The 15,935-nt window shown below is 41.7% G+C and overlaps 1 protein-coding gene across 1 annotated transcript in view; it reads left to right on the top strand.

The window, feature by feature from the left end:
• Positions 1-15,935, top strand: part of Abhd3 (abhydrolase domain containing 3) — a 56,689-nt gene that overhangs the window by 15,681 nt on the left and 25,073 nt on the right. Inside the window, exon 4 of the mRNA XM_021214967.2 lies at positions 5,264-5,309. Coding sequence (XP_021070626.1) covers positions 5,264-5,309 — 46 coding nt within the window. The remainder of the gene's footprint in view (positions 1-5,263; positions 5,310-15,935) is intronic.

The raw sequence follows: 15,935 nt of genomic DNA, 5'->3' as shown, positions 1-15,935 counted from the left end.
TTTTTCTTTTTGGTTTTTCGAGACAGGGTTTCTCTCCTGGAACTCACTTTGTAGACCAGGCTGGCCTCGAACACAGAAATCCACCTGCCTCTGCCTCCCGAGTGCTGGGATTAAAGGCATGTGCCACCACACCCTGCTCCACCACACCCGGCTCCCTTAAAACAACAACCTATCTATAATTTATAAAATAACCATAACCAGCCACCCAAACCCAAGGGATTGGGATGACGACTCTCCATGGCTTCTTCCTGCTAAATAGAAGCAATGAGAAATTCTTTAAAGGTGCGGAGAGGGTAGGAAAATTAGAAAATCGGTAAGACTTAAGAAAGCTAAGCATTAGCATCTGTTATCCAGTCTCTGTCTGCTTAGAAGCCTCAGGCCTGACTGGAGCTGTCTGAAAGGTTGGATGAGGCGAGATCATCTGGAATCAGCAGCAATTCCTGAAGCTGTTCTGGAAGCAAGTCTCTGGACAGCATCAGGAATCAGGGGCTGGATCAGCAGGTCAGTTCAGCATCTCAGAGGATGAATCTTGTCAAAGCTGTAATTCTGTAATATATGAATCTCACAACCAGAATTTTAGTACCATTAAGGTATTCGTACGGATTGTGCAGGGTGCACAGATCAGTTAAGGATGAAATTTTGCTTTTTGTTTGAGCAGGTGAAAGGCAACTATCTTTTTATGAGTTAATTTTATCAATAACGAATTGTGATAAATCTTCATTCATTCCATATGAAGGAGGAATTTTAAGGATTCCATAACCAGTAAGATTTATTGTCTAATTTTAGCTGAAGTATTGGCTAGAGACATTTTTATGTCTGAGCCAGTTATTGGCCCCTTCCATGTTGAGGAATCAGCAGATCAATTTACCTGTTTTGTTTGATTTTTCTCAAATTTTCTGAGGTCTTCAGGTGGTCCTCCCCTGTCATATCTGATCCTTATCACTCTGGAAGGGGGTCCAGAGCGTCTTCTCCTTTCCTCTCAACACAAATACAGAGCCTCTCTCCCAAAATAGCATGTCCTCGGTCCAGTAACCGAAAATCATTAAAGGTATAGCGTGACTGTCGGAGGAATTGTAATATAACCACCAAAGTCATGACCACATGCATTTTGATAGTTAAAACAGTTCAACGCAATTAAAGCAGTCTGAAGGAGCAGTAAGCATTGAGACAACGCTTCTTCACCGCCTCCTGCTTTTCAACCTACATCTAAGATCAAAAGCCTCAATATTTTTTACATTATGTATACCTAAATTATTATCTCTGTGGGTACAGATTGTAGTCACCCCTTTCTCTTTACTTAATTATTGAGGCCTAAGCTTCTACTGTCTGAGAGGTTAGGCTGCCTACTTCCTGCTTTCAATCTAATTTTTTTTTTTTAAAGATCAAATGCCTAAACATTTATTACCTATGTATTTAGCTTTAATTAATTCCCTTCTACTTACTGTACAAGTCTATTTATAGGCTCTAATTTTTGTTATACCAGGCTGCTGACAAGACCAGAAATCCTGTGTAGACCATGTTCAAAGATCCTGAGAATTTGCCCTTGCAAGACTTTTAAGTACCTTTAAAGCATTTGTTCATTCACTCTTACCAACTTCTCTCTTCTTTGAAGCTCAATACCTGCTGCGTCTACCATCTGGCTCTCTGCCTCTCATCTTAAGCTCTTGGTATTAGTTTTGAACAGCAGGAAGAAATCCCCACGTTACTCTGGCAAAATCTGTAAATTCCCTTAAAATCAATGAAATCAGATTTATAGATCTCTATCCTTTATCTATCTGGTAGCTGGAGGCAGGCGGCTTTATTGTCTGCTTCTTACTCTTCCCTCCCAGTAGGCAGATGGGTAAATCACTGCCAGTGACTGTGTTCTTTGTTCCAGTTTCATGTGCTTGCTGAGAAACCAGTTCTTCCTAGACTTACACCATTTGCGTATGTGTATTCCATCTCAGAATCCCTAAATTACTTAATAGTGGGTCCTCACCCACCGCGTTGTACACCATATGCACATGTAAGTTTTCCCTACATCTCTTTGTGCTCCCAGCTGGTCATAGGCATGCAGCAGCCCAGGGGCTATTTCTGGGTCCGTGTACCAGGAATGGAAACACACACACACACACACACACACATACACACACACACACACACACAGAGAGAGAGAGAGAGAGAGAGAGAGAGAGAGAGAGAGAGAGAGAGAGAGAGAGAGAGAGAGAGAGAGAGAGAGAGAGAGAGAGAGAACAGTTAGTTTTAAAATGCCTTGGCTTGGCTGCCTCAAAGGGTGGACACTCCTCATCAGTCCCCTGCTATCCTAGGCCCAATAGGGGAAGTGGCCAGTGGCCACTTTCCGAAAGTCTCACATGGTTTGATGGCTTTATTTCCTGCTGCTACTGTGTCTCATTCTTCCCCCAGTTCCAGTGATTCTGCCGTTCCTCTCTGTGCAACTCTCAGTGTCCTGCCCCATGCCTAGCTATTGAACATTGGCATCTTTATTGATGGGTCAAAAACCAATTGGGGACAAGGACCTTGAGCATCTGGACATGCAGATTCAAAGCATTAGCACCGATCTCCAACCAACAGGTAGTCTTCCCGGTGCCCTTCTCTTCTCCGTCAGCTTGGCGCTCCATTTCTGCCTGCCTCGGCGCTGTTCTCTCCCTGTATTGTGGAAGATGGGTTGATCTGATAAGCTCTGCCCTGACATTTCTGGAACTAGATTACCCCCTTGTCACCTCCTCTAACCCTGCATTCAGATTCTGTACGAAGGACTGGAGACATAGCTCAGCAGTTAAGAATGCTTGCTGCTGTTGCAGAAGACCTGAGTCCAGTTCCATGTGCCTACATTAAGTAGCTCACAATAATTCATAACTCCAGCTCCAAGCAATCTGATGTCTTCTTCTGGCCGCTTTAGGCACCTGCATACACTTAGACACAGACACAGATACATGCACATTGATTATCCTTTGGATAGCTATCTTAATTACTATTCAGATGCTATGAGGAAACACAAATGACCTTTTATAAGGCACCTTATAAAAGAAAGCATTTGATTGGGGCCCTACTTACAGTTTCAGAACATGATCATTCTCGTGGAAAGCATGGCAGCAGGGAAGCAGGCATGGCCCTGGAGCAGTAGCTTAGAGCTCACATCTAATTACAAGAAGGAGGCAGAAACAGCTAGACTGGGCCTGCCATGGAATTTTGAACCCTTAAAGCCCACCTTCAGTGACACACCTCCTCTCAGAAGGCCACTCCTCTGAATCCTTCCCAAATAGTTGTAGCAACTGAGAACCAAGCATTCAAATATATAAGCCCATGGGGCCCATTCTCATTCAAACCACCAGAGTAGCCATGTTTCAACTAGTACAACATCTTACTTCCCTGACTCTTGGGACATTTTAGTCTTACCTTGTATCTTTGTTACAGTTGTTGTGTCAGCGTAAAGTTTATCTGCTTTTCCATGAACTCTTCCTTAATGAACTCTGCCATGCTGAGCGCAGAGAGCTTTACTTTCTGTGCCACTCACTGGACATTGGATGCTCCTGTGGCAGGTCATAGTACTCCTGCCAGCTAGGACTATGACTCATAGCTCTCCAGTCTAACTGAAGGCATTCCTTGAAGGACTGCGCTGCTGTTTTGTTTCTCTCTTATCGACTTGGATTTGCTTAGTTCAGTAGATTCTGTTTAATGAGCATTTTGAATGAATGGCTTGTTCTAATATTAGTGGCCCTGCAAAGTGTGTAAAAGATGTTTTGCCAAGGTGGTAGACGGTCACAGTGTGTGGGGGAGGGAGGCTCACATCCCTAGTCTGCAGTTAGGATGGTCTCCAGTGGACAGACTGCTTTTGCATGCATCTGCAAACCATCTTGTCCTTTCTCCTCTCTGACTTTATGGCCTTGTCACAGCGGCAGGCACAGAACATCTTGCCCCAGAAGCTGTTTGAATCTGTCCTGTTTGCTCTCTAAAGCGGTTCTTACCTGACTAGGAGCATCAGGCTAAAGGCCACACACATGGCTTAGGTGCTTATGCAAGTGAATATTTGTGACCAGTGTACATTTCATTTATATCTAGTCTGTCTTGGCATTCTTTTTTAGGGGGGAAAAAAGAATAAAGAAAGCCAGGAATAGTGGAATGGGGGAGGTTGAGGCGGGACTTGAACCTGAGTTTAGGACCAGCATGGGCAATGTAGGAGATTCCATGTCTTAGAATAACAACAATACAATGGAGAGAGCCTCACTGTGCAGCCATGGATGCCTTGAACTCGCTGTGTAGACCAGGCTGGCCTCAAACTCAGAGATCTACCTGCCTCTGCCTCCTGAGTGTTGGGATTAAAGGCGCTCACCACTGTACTGTGCTAAAGTAAATAGTAAGTTTTTAATTCTGGTTACCATGTGTGCTGAATCTTGAGAAATAATAATTGGTCTCTAGCATATGGATAATGTTACAAATACAGTGTAGAGAAGACATTAGAACCAACAGTGTGTAAATTTGACTTAATGTTGTTTCAGAAATGCTTATCAGAGACATACAGAAAATGGTTTAAAGTCTATACTTTTGGGCAGGAAAAGGTAACATGAGACCAATATGTAACTTTCTAGTCAAACCCACATACAGAATTTTTTAACTCTCTAGTTCTGGTAATATAGCTCAGTAGTGAGAATGGTTTGATTGCAAACATGAGGCCAAAAAGTAAGGGTTTGTAATCATTTAGAGAGAGTTATTAATTAGAGGCATTTTGAATACACACACATGCACGTGCGTGCACGTACACACACACACACACACACACACACACACACACACGAATACACCATTGTGCTTGTGTGGGGCTTAGAGGACAACTTGCAAGATTCAGTTCTCTCTTTGAATCTTGGTGGGTCATGGGATGGAATTCTAGTCAGGCTTGGCAGCAAGTGCTGTTACCAGCTATGCTATCTCAAACGTCCCTAAAACAGACTCTGTCAGTGTGCTTGTTTGGCAGATGTTTGAGGCAGGGTCTCCATCTGTCCCAGCCTAGTCTCACGCTTGCTCCTGGTCCCTGGGTTAGACCTTTCGCCTGCACCTGTGGTCCTCCTGCTCTGCTTCCGCACTATAAGCACGCATCCCCAGAGCCAGGGCTTCCTGCTTGCTAGCCTAGCACTACCAACTGAGCTACACTCCTGCTCCAACATTGTTACTGTTACTGCTGCAGGGTATTGTCAGTAAGACGATCTCAGTAGTATACTATCAGGAAGAATCCGTTAGAGAAATAACAGAGTTCTTTCCTCATTTTTAGGTGTGTGGTTTTTAATAACAGAGGAGTAGCAGGAGAGAGTCTCTTGGTAAGTACATTGAAATGACAAGTCTCCACTTGAAAAAATTTGAAAAAGAATCATCTGTTTTATAATGAAAAGTATATTCTTTTTACTGAAACTACTTTCGCAATTAATAGAAGTTCATAGTAGGAGAATCTCTCAAGCACAAATTAGTATACTTTCCAATGTTTTTGTTTATGGCTGTATAGAATGACAGTTGTGAGCCATTTCCTGTTGAGTTCTGGGTACTGAAGCTAGGTTCTCTAGAAGGTCAGGAACTGCTCCTGACCATCAAGCTAAGCCATCTCTCCAGCCACTAGCATTCCATTTTATAGCAACTTTTATATATACTACATTTTAACATCAATAGATATTAATGTGTATCTTTTGTTTGTTTGTTGTTTCAAGTCAGATTTTCTCTGTGTAGCCTTGTTTGTCTGGAAACTTGATCTGTAGACCAGGCTGCCCTCAAATTCAGAGATCTGCGTGCCTCTGCCTCCCAAGGGTATGAGCCACCATCACCCAAGAATGTCTGTCATTTTTAATGGAAAATGCATTTCTTTGAAAATGAGCCAAAATAGTGTGGACATACAGCTAAGTGGTTAGCATCCTTGCCTAGCATTTGTGAAATCCTAGAATTAATCCACCACACTAGAAACAAACAAACAAACAAACAAACAACAATCTTAGCTTCTGTTCTATTGCTGTGAAGAAACACCATGATCAAGGCAACTTATAAAAGAAAGCATATAATTGGGGCTATGCTAACAGTTTCAGAGCCTGGGCAGGTTTACATAGATGTAATAGTATTTAAATCATTTAAAATTTAAGTCATGTCTTTCCCCCTCTAACTCCTACTCAGTTTTTACTAGAAGTTCGTCCACATAACTATGGCATTTGATGATTAAATATGAACCAGGCATAGTGATGTACTGCATCTTTCTTCATAGCTACTTGGGAGTCTAAAATAGGAGGATCACTTGAGGTCAGGAATTCAAGGCCAACTTGGGCAAAACAGTGAGATCTTATCCTCAAAAGAGCAACCCAAAACAAAAACCTGTAAACCACGTTGTGAGGTAGGATTTTACACTGACTTCACTTACTGCAAGAGTTAATCGTGATTGTCAACTTGATGTGATGGGAAATGACTAAAATTAGTAACACCCAATTCTAAGTGTATCTGTGAGGGCAGTTCTAGAGAAAAGTAACTCAAGGGCCTACTCACCGTCTAGGTGCTTGCTGTTCCACCGTCTGTGGACCTACCACACATAAAAGGGGGAAAGGGAGAAAGTAAATCAGTCTAGACTTCTCCTCCCTCCTTTCCTTCTCTTCTCTTCCTCTCCTACTCTCTCCATCGCTCTACCCTTCCTGGGCACCATGAGAATCTTTGGCATGTCCCCTTCCATGATAGATTGATACCCTAAAACTAAGCTATAGAAATCGTTTGTTCTTTGCACTGTTTTGTTTTGTTTTGTTTTGTTTTGTTTTGTTTGAATCACACTAAGAATGCATATCCTTTATTAGATATTTTCTTTATTTACATTTCAAATGTTATCCCCTTTCCTGGTTTCCCCTCCAAAAACCCCCTATCCCAATACCCTCACGCCCCCACTCCCTCCCACCCACTCACCAACCCACCCATTCACGCTTTCCTGTCCTAGCATTCTCTTACACTGGGCTATCAAGCCTTCTCAGGACCGAGGGCCTCTCCTCCCATTGATGTCCAACATGAACATCCTCTGCTACATATGCAACTGGAACCATGGCTCCATCCATGTGTTCTCTTTGGTTGATGGCTTAGTTCCTGGGAGCTCTGGAAGTACTGGTTAATTCATATTGTTGTTCCTCCTAAGGGCTACAAACCCCTTCAGCTCCTTCAGTCCTTTCTCTAACTACACCATTAGGGACCCCGTGCTCAGTCCAATGGGTGGCTGAGAGCATCCACCTCTGTATTTGTCAGGCACTGGCAGAGCCTCTCAGGAGACAGCTAAATCTGGCTTCTGTTAGCAAGCACTTCTTGGCATACTCAATAGTGTCTGGGTTTGGTGACTGTATATGGGATGGATCCCCAGGTGGGGCAGTCTCTGGATGGCCTTTCCTTCAGTGTCTTCTCCACACTTTGTCTCTGTATTTCCTCCCATGAGTATTTTCTTCACTCTTCTAAGAAGGACTGAGAATCTACACTTTGGTGTTTCTTCTTCTTGAGCTTCATGTGGTCTGTGAATTGTATCTTGGGTATTCCAAGCTTTTGGGATAATATTCACTTATCGGTGAGTGTATACTATGTGTGTTCTTCTGTGATTGGGTTACCTCACTCAAGAGGATATTTTCTAGTTCCATCCATTTGCCTAAGAATTTCATAAACTCATTGTTTTTAATAGCTGAGTAGTGCCCATTGTGTAAATGTACCACAGTTTCTGTATCCATTCTTCTATTGATGGACATCTGGGTTCTTTCCAGCTTCTGGGTATTATAAATAAGGCTGCTATGAACATAGTGGACCATGTGTCCTTATTACATGTTGGAGCATCATCTGGGTATATGCCCAGGAGTGGTATAGCTGGGACCTCACGTAGTACTATGTCCAATTTTCTGAGGAACCACCAGACTGATTTCCAGAGTGGTTGTACCAGCTTGCAATCCCACCAGCAATGGAGGAGTGTTCCTCTTTCTCCACATCCTTACCAGCATCTGCTGTCACCTGAGATTTGGATCTTAACCATTCTGACTGGTGTGAGGTAGAATCTCAGGGTTGTTTGGATTTGCATTTCCCTGATGACTAAGGATGTTGAACATTTCTTTAGGTGCTTCTCAGCATTTTGATATTCATCAGTTGAGGATTCTCTCTTTGGCTCTGTTCCCCACTTTTAAATTTTATTTGGTTCTCTGGAATCTGACTTCTTGTGTTCTTTGTATATATTGGATATTAGCCCTCTATTGAATGTAGGATTGGTAAAGATCTTTTCCCAATCTGTTGGTTGCTGTTTTGTCCTATTGACAGTGTCCTTTGCCTTGCAGAAGCTTTGCAATTTTATGAGGTCCCATTTGTCGATTCTTAATCTTACANCACAAGCCATTGGTGTTCTGTTTAGGAAAATTTCCCCTGTGCCCATATGTTCAAAGCTTTTCCCTACTTTCTCTTCAGTTAGTTTCAGTGTGTCTGGTTTTATGTGGAGGTCCTTGGTCCACTTGAGCTTTATACAGGGAGATAAGAGAGGATCATTTTGCATTCCTCTGCATGTTGACTGCCAGTTGAACCAGCACTATTTGTTGTAAATGGTGTCTTTTTTCCACTGGATGGTTTTAGCTCCTTTGTCAAAGATCAAATGACCATAGGTGTGTGGGTTCATTTCTGGGTCTTCAATTCTATGCCATTGATCTGCCTGCCTATCACTGTACCAATACCATGCAGTTTTTATCACAATTGCTCTGTAGTACAGCTTAAGGTCAGGCATGGTGATTCCACCAGAGGTTCTTTTATTGTTGAGAATAGTTTTCACTACCCTGAGTTTTTTGTTATTCCAGATAAATTTGAGAATTGCTCTTTCTAAGACTATGAAGAATTGAGTTAGAATGTTGATGGGAATTGTATTTAATCTGTACATTACTTTTGGCAAGATGGCCATTTTTACTATATTAATCCTGCCAATCCACAAGCATGGGAGATCTTTCCATCTTCTGAGGTCTTCTTCGATTTCTTTCTTCAGAGACTTGAAGGTTTTGGGGGTTTTTTTGTTTTGTTTTGTTTTGTTTTGTTTTGTTTTTTATTTTTGAGACAGGGTTTCTCTGTATAGCCCTGGCTGTCCTGGAACTCACTTGGTAGACCAGGCTGGCCTCGAACTCAGAAATCCACCTGCCTCTGCCTCCCAAGTGCAGTGATTAAAGGCCTGCGCCAACATGCCTGGCTTGAAGTTTTTGTCATACAGATCTTTCACTTGTTTGGTTAGAATCACTCCAAGAAGCCGGGCGTGGTGGCGCACCCCTTTAATCCCAGCACTCGGGAGGCAGAGGCAGGCAGATTTCTGAGTTCAAGGCCAGCCTGGACTACAGAGAAAGTTCCAGGACAGCCAGGGCTATACAGAGAAACCCTGTCTCAAAAAACCAAAAAAAAAAAAAAAAAAAAAAAAGATTCATACCGAGATATTTATATTGCTTGTGACTATTGTAAAGGGTATCATTTCTCTAATTTTTTTCTCAGCCTGTTTATCCTTTGAGTATAGGAAGGCTATTGATTTGTTTGAGTTAATTTTATATCTGACCACTTTGCTGAAGTGGTTTACCAGCTATAGTTCTCTGGTGGAGTTTTTGGGGTCACTTAAGTATACTATCTTATCATCTGCAAATAGTGATAGTTTGAATTCTTCCTTTCCAATTTGTGTCCCTTTGACCTCCTTTCATTGTCTAATCACTCTAGCAAGAACTTCAAGTGCTATATTGAATAGATAGGGAGAGAGAAGGCAACCTTGTCTAGTTTCTGATTTTAGTGGGATTGTGTCAAGTTTCTCTCCATTTAGTTTGATGTTGGCTACTGGTTTGCTGTATATTGCTTTTATTATGTTTAGGTATGGGCCTTGAATTCCTGATCTTTTCAGACTTTTGACATGAAGGGATGTTGAATTTTGTCAAATGCTTTTACAACATCTAATGAAATGATCACGTGGGGTTTTTTTCCTTTGAGTTTGTTTATATAGTGGATTACATTGATGGATTTCCATATATTAAACCATCCCTGCATCCCTGGGATGAAACCTACTTGATCATGGTAAATGATCATTTTGATATTTTCTTGGATTTGGTTGGCAAGAATTTTATTGAGTATTTTTGCATCGATATTCATAAGGGAAATTGGTCTGAAGTTCTCTTTCTTTGTTGGGTCTTTGTGTGGTTTTGGTATCAGAGTAATTGTGGCTTCATAGAACAAATTAGGTAGATTACCTTCTGCTTCTATTTTGTGGAATAGTTTGAGGAGAATTGGTAGTAGGTCTTCTTTGAAGGTCTGATAGAATTCTGCACTAAAACCGTCTGGTCCTGGGCTTTTTTTGGTTGGGAGACTATTAATGACTGTTTCTATTTCTTTAGGGGTTATGGGACTGTCTAGATGGGTTATCTGATCCTGTTTTAACTTTGGTATTTGGTATCTGTCTAGAAAATTGTCCATTTTATCCAGGTTTTCCAGTTCTGTTGAGTATAGGCTTTTGTAGTAGGGTCTGATAATTTTTTTTAATTTCCTCTGTTTCTGTTGTTATATCTCCCTTTTCATTTCTGATTTCATTAATTTGGATACTGTCTGGCCCTTTGGTTAGTCTGACTCAGGGTTTATCTATCTTGTTAATTTTTTCAAAGAACCAGCTCCTGGTTTTGTTTATTCTTTGTATAATTCTTTTTATTTCTACTTGGTTGACTTCAGCTCTGATTTTGATTATTTCCTGCCGTCTACTCCTCTTGGGTGAATTTTCTTCTTTTTGTTCTAGCGCTTTTAGGTGTGCTGTCAAGCCGCTAGTGTATGTTCTCTCCAGTTTCTTTTTGGAGGCACTCAGAGCTGTGAGTTTTCCTCTTAGCACTGCTTTCATTGTGTCCCCTAAGTTCAGGTATGTTGTAGCTTCATTTCCATTAAATTCTAAAAAGTCTTTAATTTCTTTCTTTATTTCTTCCTTGACCAAGTTATCATTGAGAAGAGTATTGTTCAGTTTCCATGTGTATATAGGCTTTCTGTTTTTGTTTGGTTGGTTGGTTTGGGTTTTGGTTTTTTTTTTTTTTTTTTTTTTTTGGTTTTGCTATTGAAGATGAGCCTTAATCTGTAGTGATCTAATAGGAGGCTTAGGATTATTTCAAAATTCTTATATCTGTTGAGGTCTGTCTTGTGACGGATTATATGCTCAATTTTGGAGAAGGTACCAAGAGGTGCTGAGAAGACATGTTCTTTTGATTTAGGATGGAATGTTCTATAGGATATCTATTAAATCTATTTGGTTTATAATTTCTTTTAGTTTCACTGTGCCTCAGTTTAGTTTCTGTTTCCAGGATTTGTCCATTGATGAGCGTGGGGTGTTGAAGTCCCCTACAATTATTGTGTGAGGTGCAATGTGTTCTTTTAGCTTTAGTAAAGTTTCCTTTATGAACGTGTGTGCCCTTGCATTTGGACCATAGATGTTCAGAATTGAGAGTTCTTCTTGGTACATTTTTCCTTAAATGAGCATGAAGTATCCTTCTTTACCTTTTTCGATGACTTTTGGTTGAAAGTCAATTTTTTTTTTTTTTTGAGACAGGGTTTCTCTGTATAGCCCTGACTGTCCTGGAACTCACATTATAGACCAGGCTGGCCTCGAACTCAGAAATCTGCCTACCTCTGCCTCCAGAGTGCTGGGATTAAAGGCATGCACCACCACATCTGGCTATTTTTCTCGGGTGTAGTTTCCCTCCTTGTGTTGGTGTTGACCATCTATTATCCTCTGTAGGGTTGGATTTGTGGAGAGATATTGTGTAAATTTGATTTTGTCATGAAATATCTTGGTTTCTCCATCTATGATAATTGAGAGTTTTGCTGGGTATAGTAGCCTGTGCTGGCACTTGTGTCTCTTGGGGTCTGTATGAGATCTGCCCAGGATCTTCTAGATGTCTTAATCTCTGTTGAGAAGTCTGGTGTAAATCTGATAGGTCTGCCTTTATATGTTCCTTGATTTTTTTCCCTTACTGCTTTTTAATATTCTTTCTTTGTTTAGTGCATTTGGTGTTTTGACTATTATGTGATGGGAGGAATTTCTTTTCTGGTCTAGTCTATTTGGAGTTTTGTAGGCTTCTTGTATGGTCATGGGCATCTCTTTCTTTAGGTTAGGGAAGTTTTCTCCTATAATTTTGTTGAAGATATTTGCTGGCCCTTTAAGTTGAGAATCTTCACTCTGTTCTATACCTATTATCCTTAGGTTTGGTCTTCTCATTGTGTCCTGGATTTCCTGGATGTTTTGGGTTAGGAGTTTTTTGCATTTTGCATTTTCTTTGACTGCTGTGTCAGTGTTTTCTGTGGAATCTTCTGCACCTGAGATTCTCTCTTCTATCTCTTGTATTCTGTTGCTGATGCTTGCATCTATGACTCCTGATCTCTTTCCTAGGTTTTCTATCTATAGGGTTGTGATTTCTTTGTTGTTTCTATTTCTATTTTTAGCTTCTGGATGGTTTTGTTCCATTCCTTCACCTGTTTGGATGTGTTTTCCTGTAATTCTTTAAGGGATTTTTGTGTTTCCTCTTTAAGTGCTTCTACCTGTTTACCAGTGTTCTCCTGTATTTCTTTAAGTGAGTTTTTTATGTCCTTCTTAATGTCCTCTATCATCAGCATGAGACGTAATTTTAAATCAGTCTTGCTTTTGCACTGTGTTGGGGAATCCAAGGCTTGCTGTGGTGGGAAACTGGGTTCTGGTGCTTCCAAGTAACCTTGGTTTCTGTTGGTTATGTTCTTGCCCTTGCCTTTTGTTATCTAGTTATCTCTGGTGTTAGCTCGTGTTGCTGTCTTTGACTGCAGCTTATCTTTTCCAGCAAGCCTGTATGTCAATACTTGTGGGAGACCATTTCTTTCCAGGAGAAATTTAGGTATGGAGAACTCTGCTATAGGGTCAGCTTTGGGGTGCACACAGAAGCCAGAAGGATCCTGTCCACAGCTAATCCTTGTTTCCTGTGTCCTGATGGCTGTGGGAAGGTCCCTCTTGGGCCAATACTTTGAAGAGAAATGGTGGTCTTACCCGTGTTTGCAGGTGTGTAGGCATTCCTGGGAGACCAGTTCTCTCCTGGTGGTATTTGTGTATTTAGCTCTGTGACACAGGATCAGCTCTGGGCACAGACAGAAACTGGAAGGCTCCTGTTCCAGGCTGTCCCTTGGTTTCTGTGTCCTGTGGGTTCCGGGTGAGTTCCTCTGAGCAACAGTTGGTGGTCCTACCTGCACTCACAGGCCTGTCTGCACTCCTGGGAGGCTAGCTTTCTCCTGACACCACCTGGGTATGGAGCCCTGTGACAGAGGATGGGCTCCAAGCACAGACAGAAACCCTACACTGTTTTCTTAGATGTTCTGTCAAAATAATGAAAAATAATCTAATACAGAAATTTGGTACCAGGAGTGGGGTGGTTGCCATGACAGAATCTTTATATATGACTCTTAAGTCTTGGAATTAGTTGCCAGGAGAAATTTGAAACTTTTTCTGTCTGATCTAGAAAGCCCTTTAAGGTGGTACAGTCTCAGTATCAACTGGTGATTCTGGTGTTAGCTCAGATGACTAGAGACCTGATAGAAATGTGAAGAGCAGCAGCCTGGGTGTGAAATTTCAGGTGGAAACAAGGACTGTATTTTAAATTGTGTTATGTTCTGGTAATTAGCTTACTTACATTTTGTCTGTGTCTTGAGATTTTAAGGAAGGCAGTCTAATATTCAGGCTATGACATAGTTATTGCTAGTTGCGCCTTTATAAGAGACTTGAGTAAAATAAAGAAGCAAAGGAGAAAGACTCTGCCTGTCATGAAAGAGAAGGGGGAGGGAGGGAGGGGGNGNGGGGGGGGGAGGGAGGGAGAAGAGAGAGAGAGAGAGGAGAGAGAGAGAGAGAGAGAGAGAGAGAGAGAGAGAGAGAGAGAGAGAGAGAGAGAGAGAGAGAGAGAGAGAGAGAGTTTGTTTAGAGATACCAATGGAGAATTGAGAGTGAAGAAGACATGGTTTCTGAAGAAGCCAGTTCCATTAAGGATACCATTCACTTTGCACTGAGACAAGAGGATATATGCCTGCGTGGCATGCTAGGAATTGGCCAGATCCTACTTATGGCAAGCTCTAGGATATGAAAAAGTCTTTGGAATATTTTCTCTTAACAAGAAAATACTTCTAGAGTTCTTGTTCTACCAGGGCCTAGGAGGTTGTTTCCCTAGGATCTGTTTTACCATGTTCTGCCATTTATGGGCTGATACTACTGTGGTTCATGAATTTTAATTATCATTTGAGATTGTGGCACAGTTGGAGGTGTTCATGTGATGCTGATTTCAGGAACACACGATACAAGAGTTCTATCTTTAAGGAGGGTTCTATGTGGATTCCAAAGTAGTATTTTTTGGGTGGTGAAGAGCAGACAATGTGTGAGAAGGTGGGTTGGGGTGGGGAGTGGGGTCTCTGTTGAAAGTCCTTGAGACGGTGACACATGAAGCTGTGAGGTTAAAACCTAAATGTGTAGTGAGACCCCAGAATTTAGAAATGTGAGCAATTTGGAAAGCTGCAGGTAAAAAACAAAGCCAAATCAAGAGAGAAGTTGTGTAGGCTGCAAATGCCAAGGCCATAGAGCAAGGGCTGGCCAAGTTTGTTGGAGCTCATCAGAACATGCTTCCTTGTGCCAGGCAGGAAGCACACAGGAGTCAGCACTGTCCCTGCTGTTCCGTTCTTGCCGTGGTCCAGTCCTTCCTTGCTGTTCTCTGTTCCTTTTAGGGTGTAGTGTTTACAGTCTATCATTGTATCCCTACCTTGGTATCATTGTATAACTTGCTTCATGATTTATAGAGACTCTAAGCAAAGAATTTGTCTTGGACTTTTAACAATTTTGGAACTGTTAAGAGTGTGGGAACCCAGAGAAATGGATGGAGTACATTTTGTATTGAGACAGACGTGAGCTTTGCAGGGCCATAGCTGGAATGTCCTAAATGGAGGTGCATTTGGTTGCAAGGCTGACAAGGAGTGAGCTTGTTCTGGTTAATCGTAATTGTCAGCTTGATTGGCTTGAGAAATACCTATAAAACCTGAATGTAATGGTGCACATTACAAATCTAGCATTTAGGAGATTTAGACAGGAGGATGACTGAGAGCTTGCAACCATCCTGGGATGCATAATAAGCTTGGGCTACAGAACAAGATCCTGCCTCAAAAACAAACAAAATAAAGTCTAATAGCTGGAGAGACAATTCAGTGGATACTAGTGCTTGCTGAACTTGCATGAGGATCTGAGTTCACATCCTACCGCACACATGAAAAGTAAGGTGTGGCCACACACTGTAAGCCCTGACACCTAGATCCGTGTTTGCTGAGAGGCCCTGTCTATCTCAGAGGGATAAGGCAATGGAGCAGGATAACTCAGTATCCCTCTGGCTTCCTCATCCACACAGGTGTACACACCTTAACACACATACACCATACACACATGCTACCTGGACCCCAAGGTGAGGAAAATAATGGTGTTGAGCATCTGAGGGGAGTAACATGCTGCAGGCAGAGTCTCTTGAGATCTGTTCATTGAAAACAAGCTGTCATGTAAAAAGCAATAAAGTACATATTAATGGGGCATAATGTACTTCTCAGAAGCTCAGGGCTCAACTACACTAAAAAATTGATGCAGTTGAATGCTAAGTGTAACTGTAGCAAGATCTACTAAGCTACAAAACACAGGGAATGAATAACTAATTTCCTAGAAGAGGTGGGAAATTTCATAAAAATAATCACATGCTGAGTTGCACATTTAGGGCTGTGACATTGAACCTTCAAGATGTCACACTATAACAAGAAAACTGTTACTTGTGGCTAGTTAATGATGGTGGTAATTTTGTATAATATTTTTGAGTCTTTAAGATGTGTCAGCTATAGCTGGTTGTGGCGGCTCACGCCTTTAGTCCCAGCACTTGGGAGGCAGAGGCAGGCGGATTTCTGAG

The sequence above is a fragment of the Mus pahari genome, chromosome 15 (genome assembly GCF_900095145.1).
Source record: "Mus pahari chromosome 15, PAHARI_EIJ_v1.1, whole genome shotgun sequence".
Lineage (NCBI taxonomy): Eukaryota > Metazoa > Chordata > Mammalia > Rodentia > Muridae > Mus > Mus pahari.
Note: the sequence above shows the minus strand (reverse complement) of the source record. Positions and strands in the feature narration are given on the sequence as shown.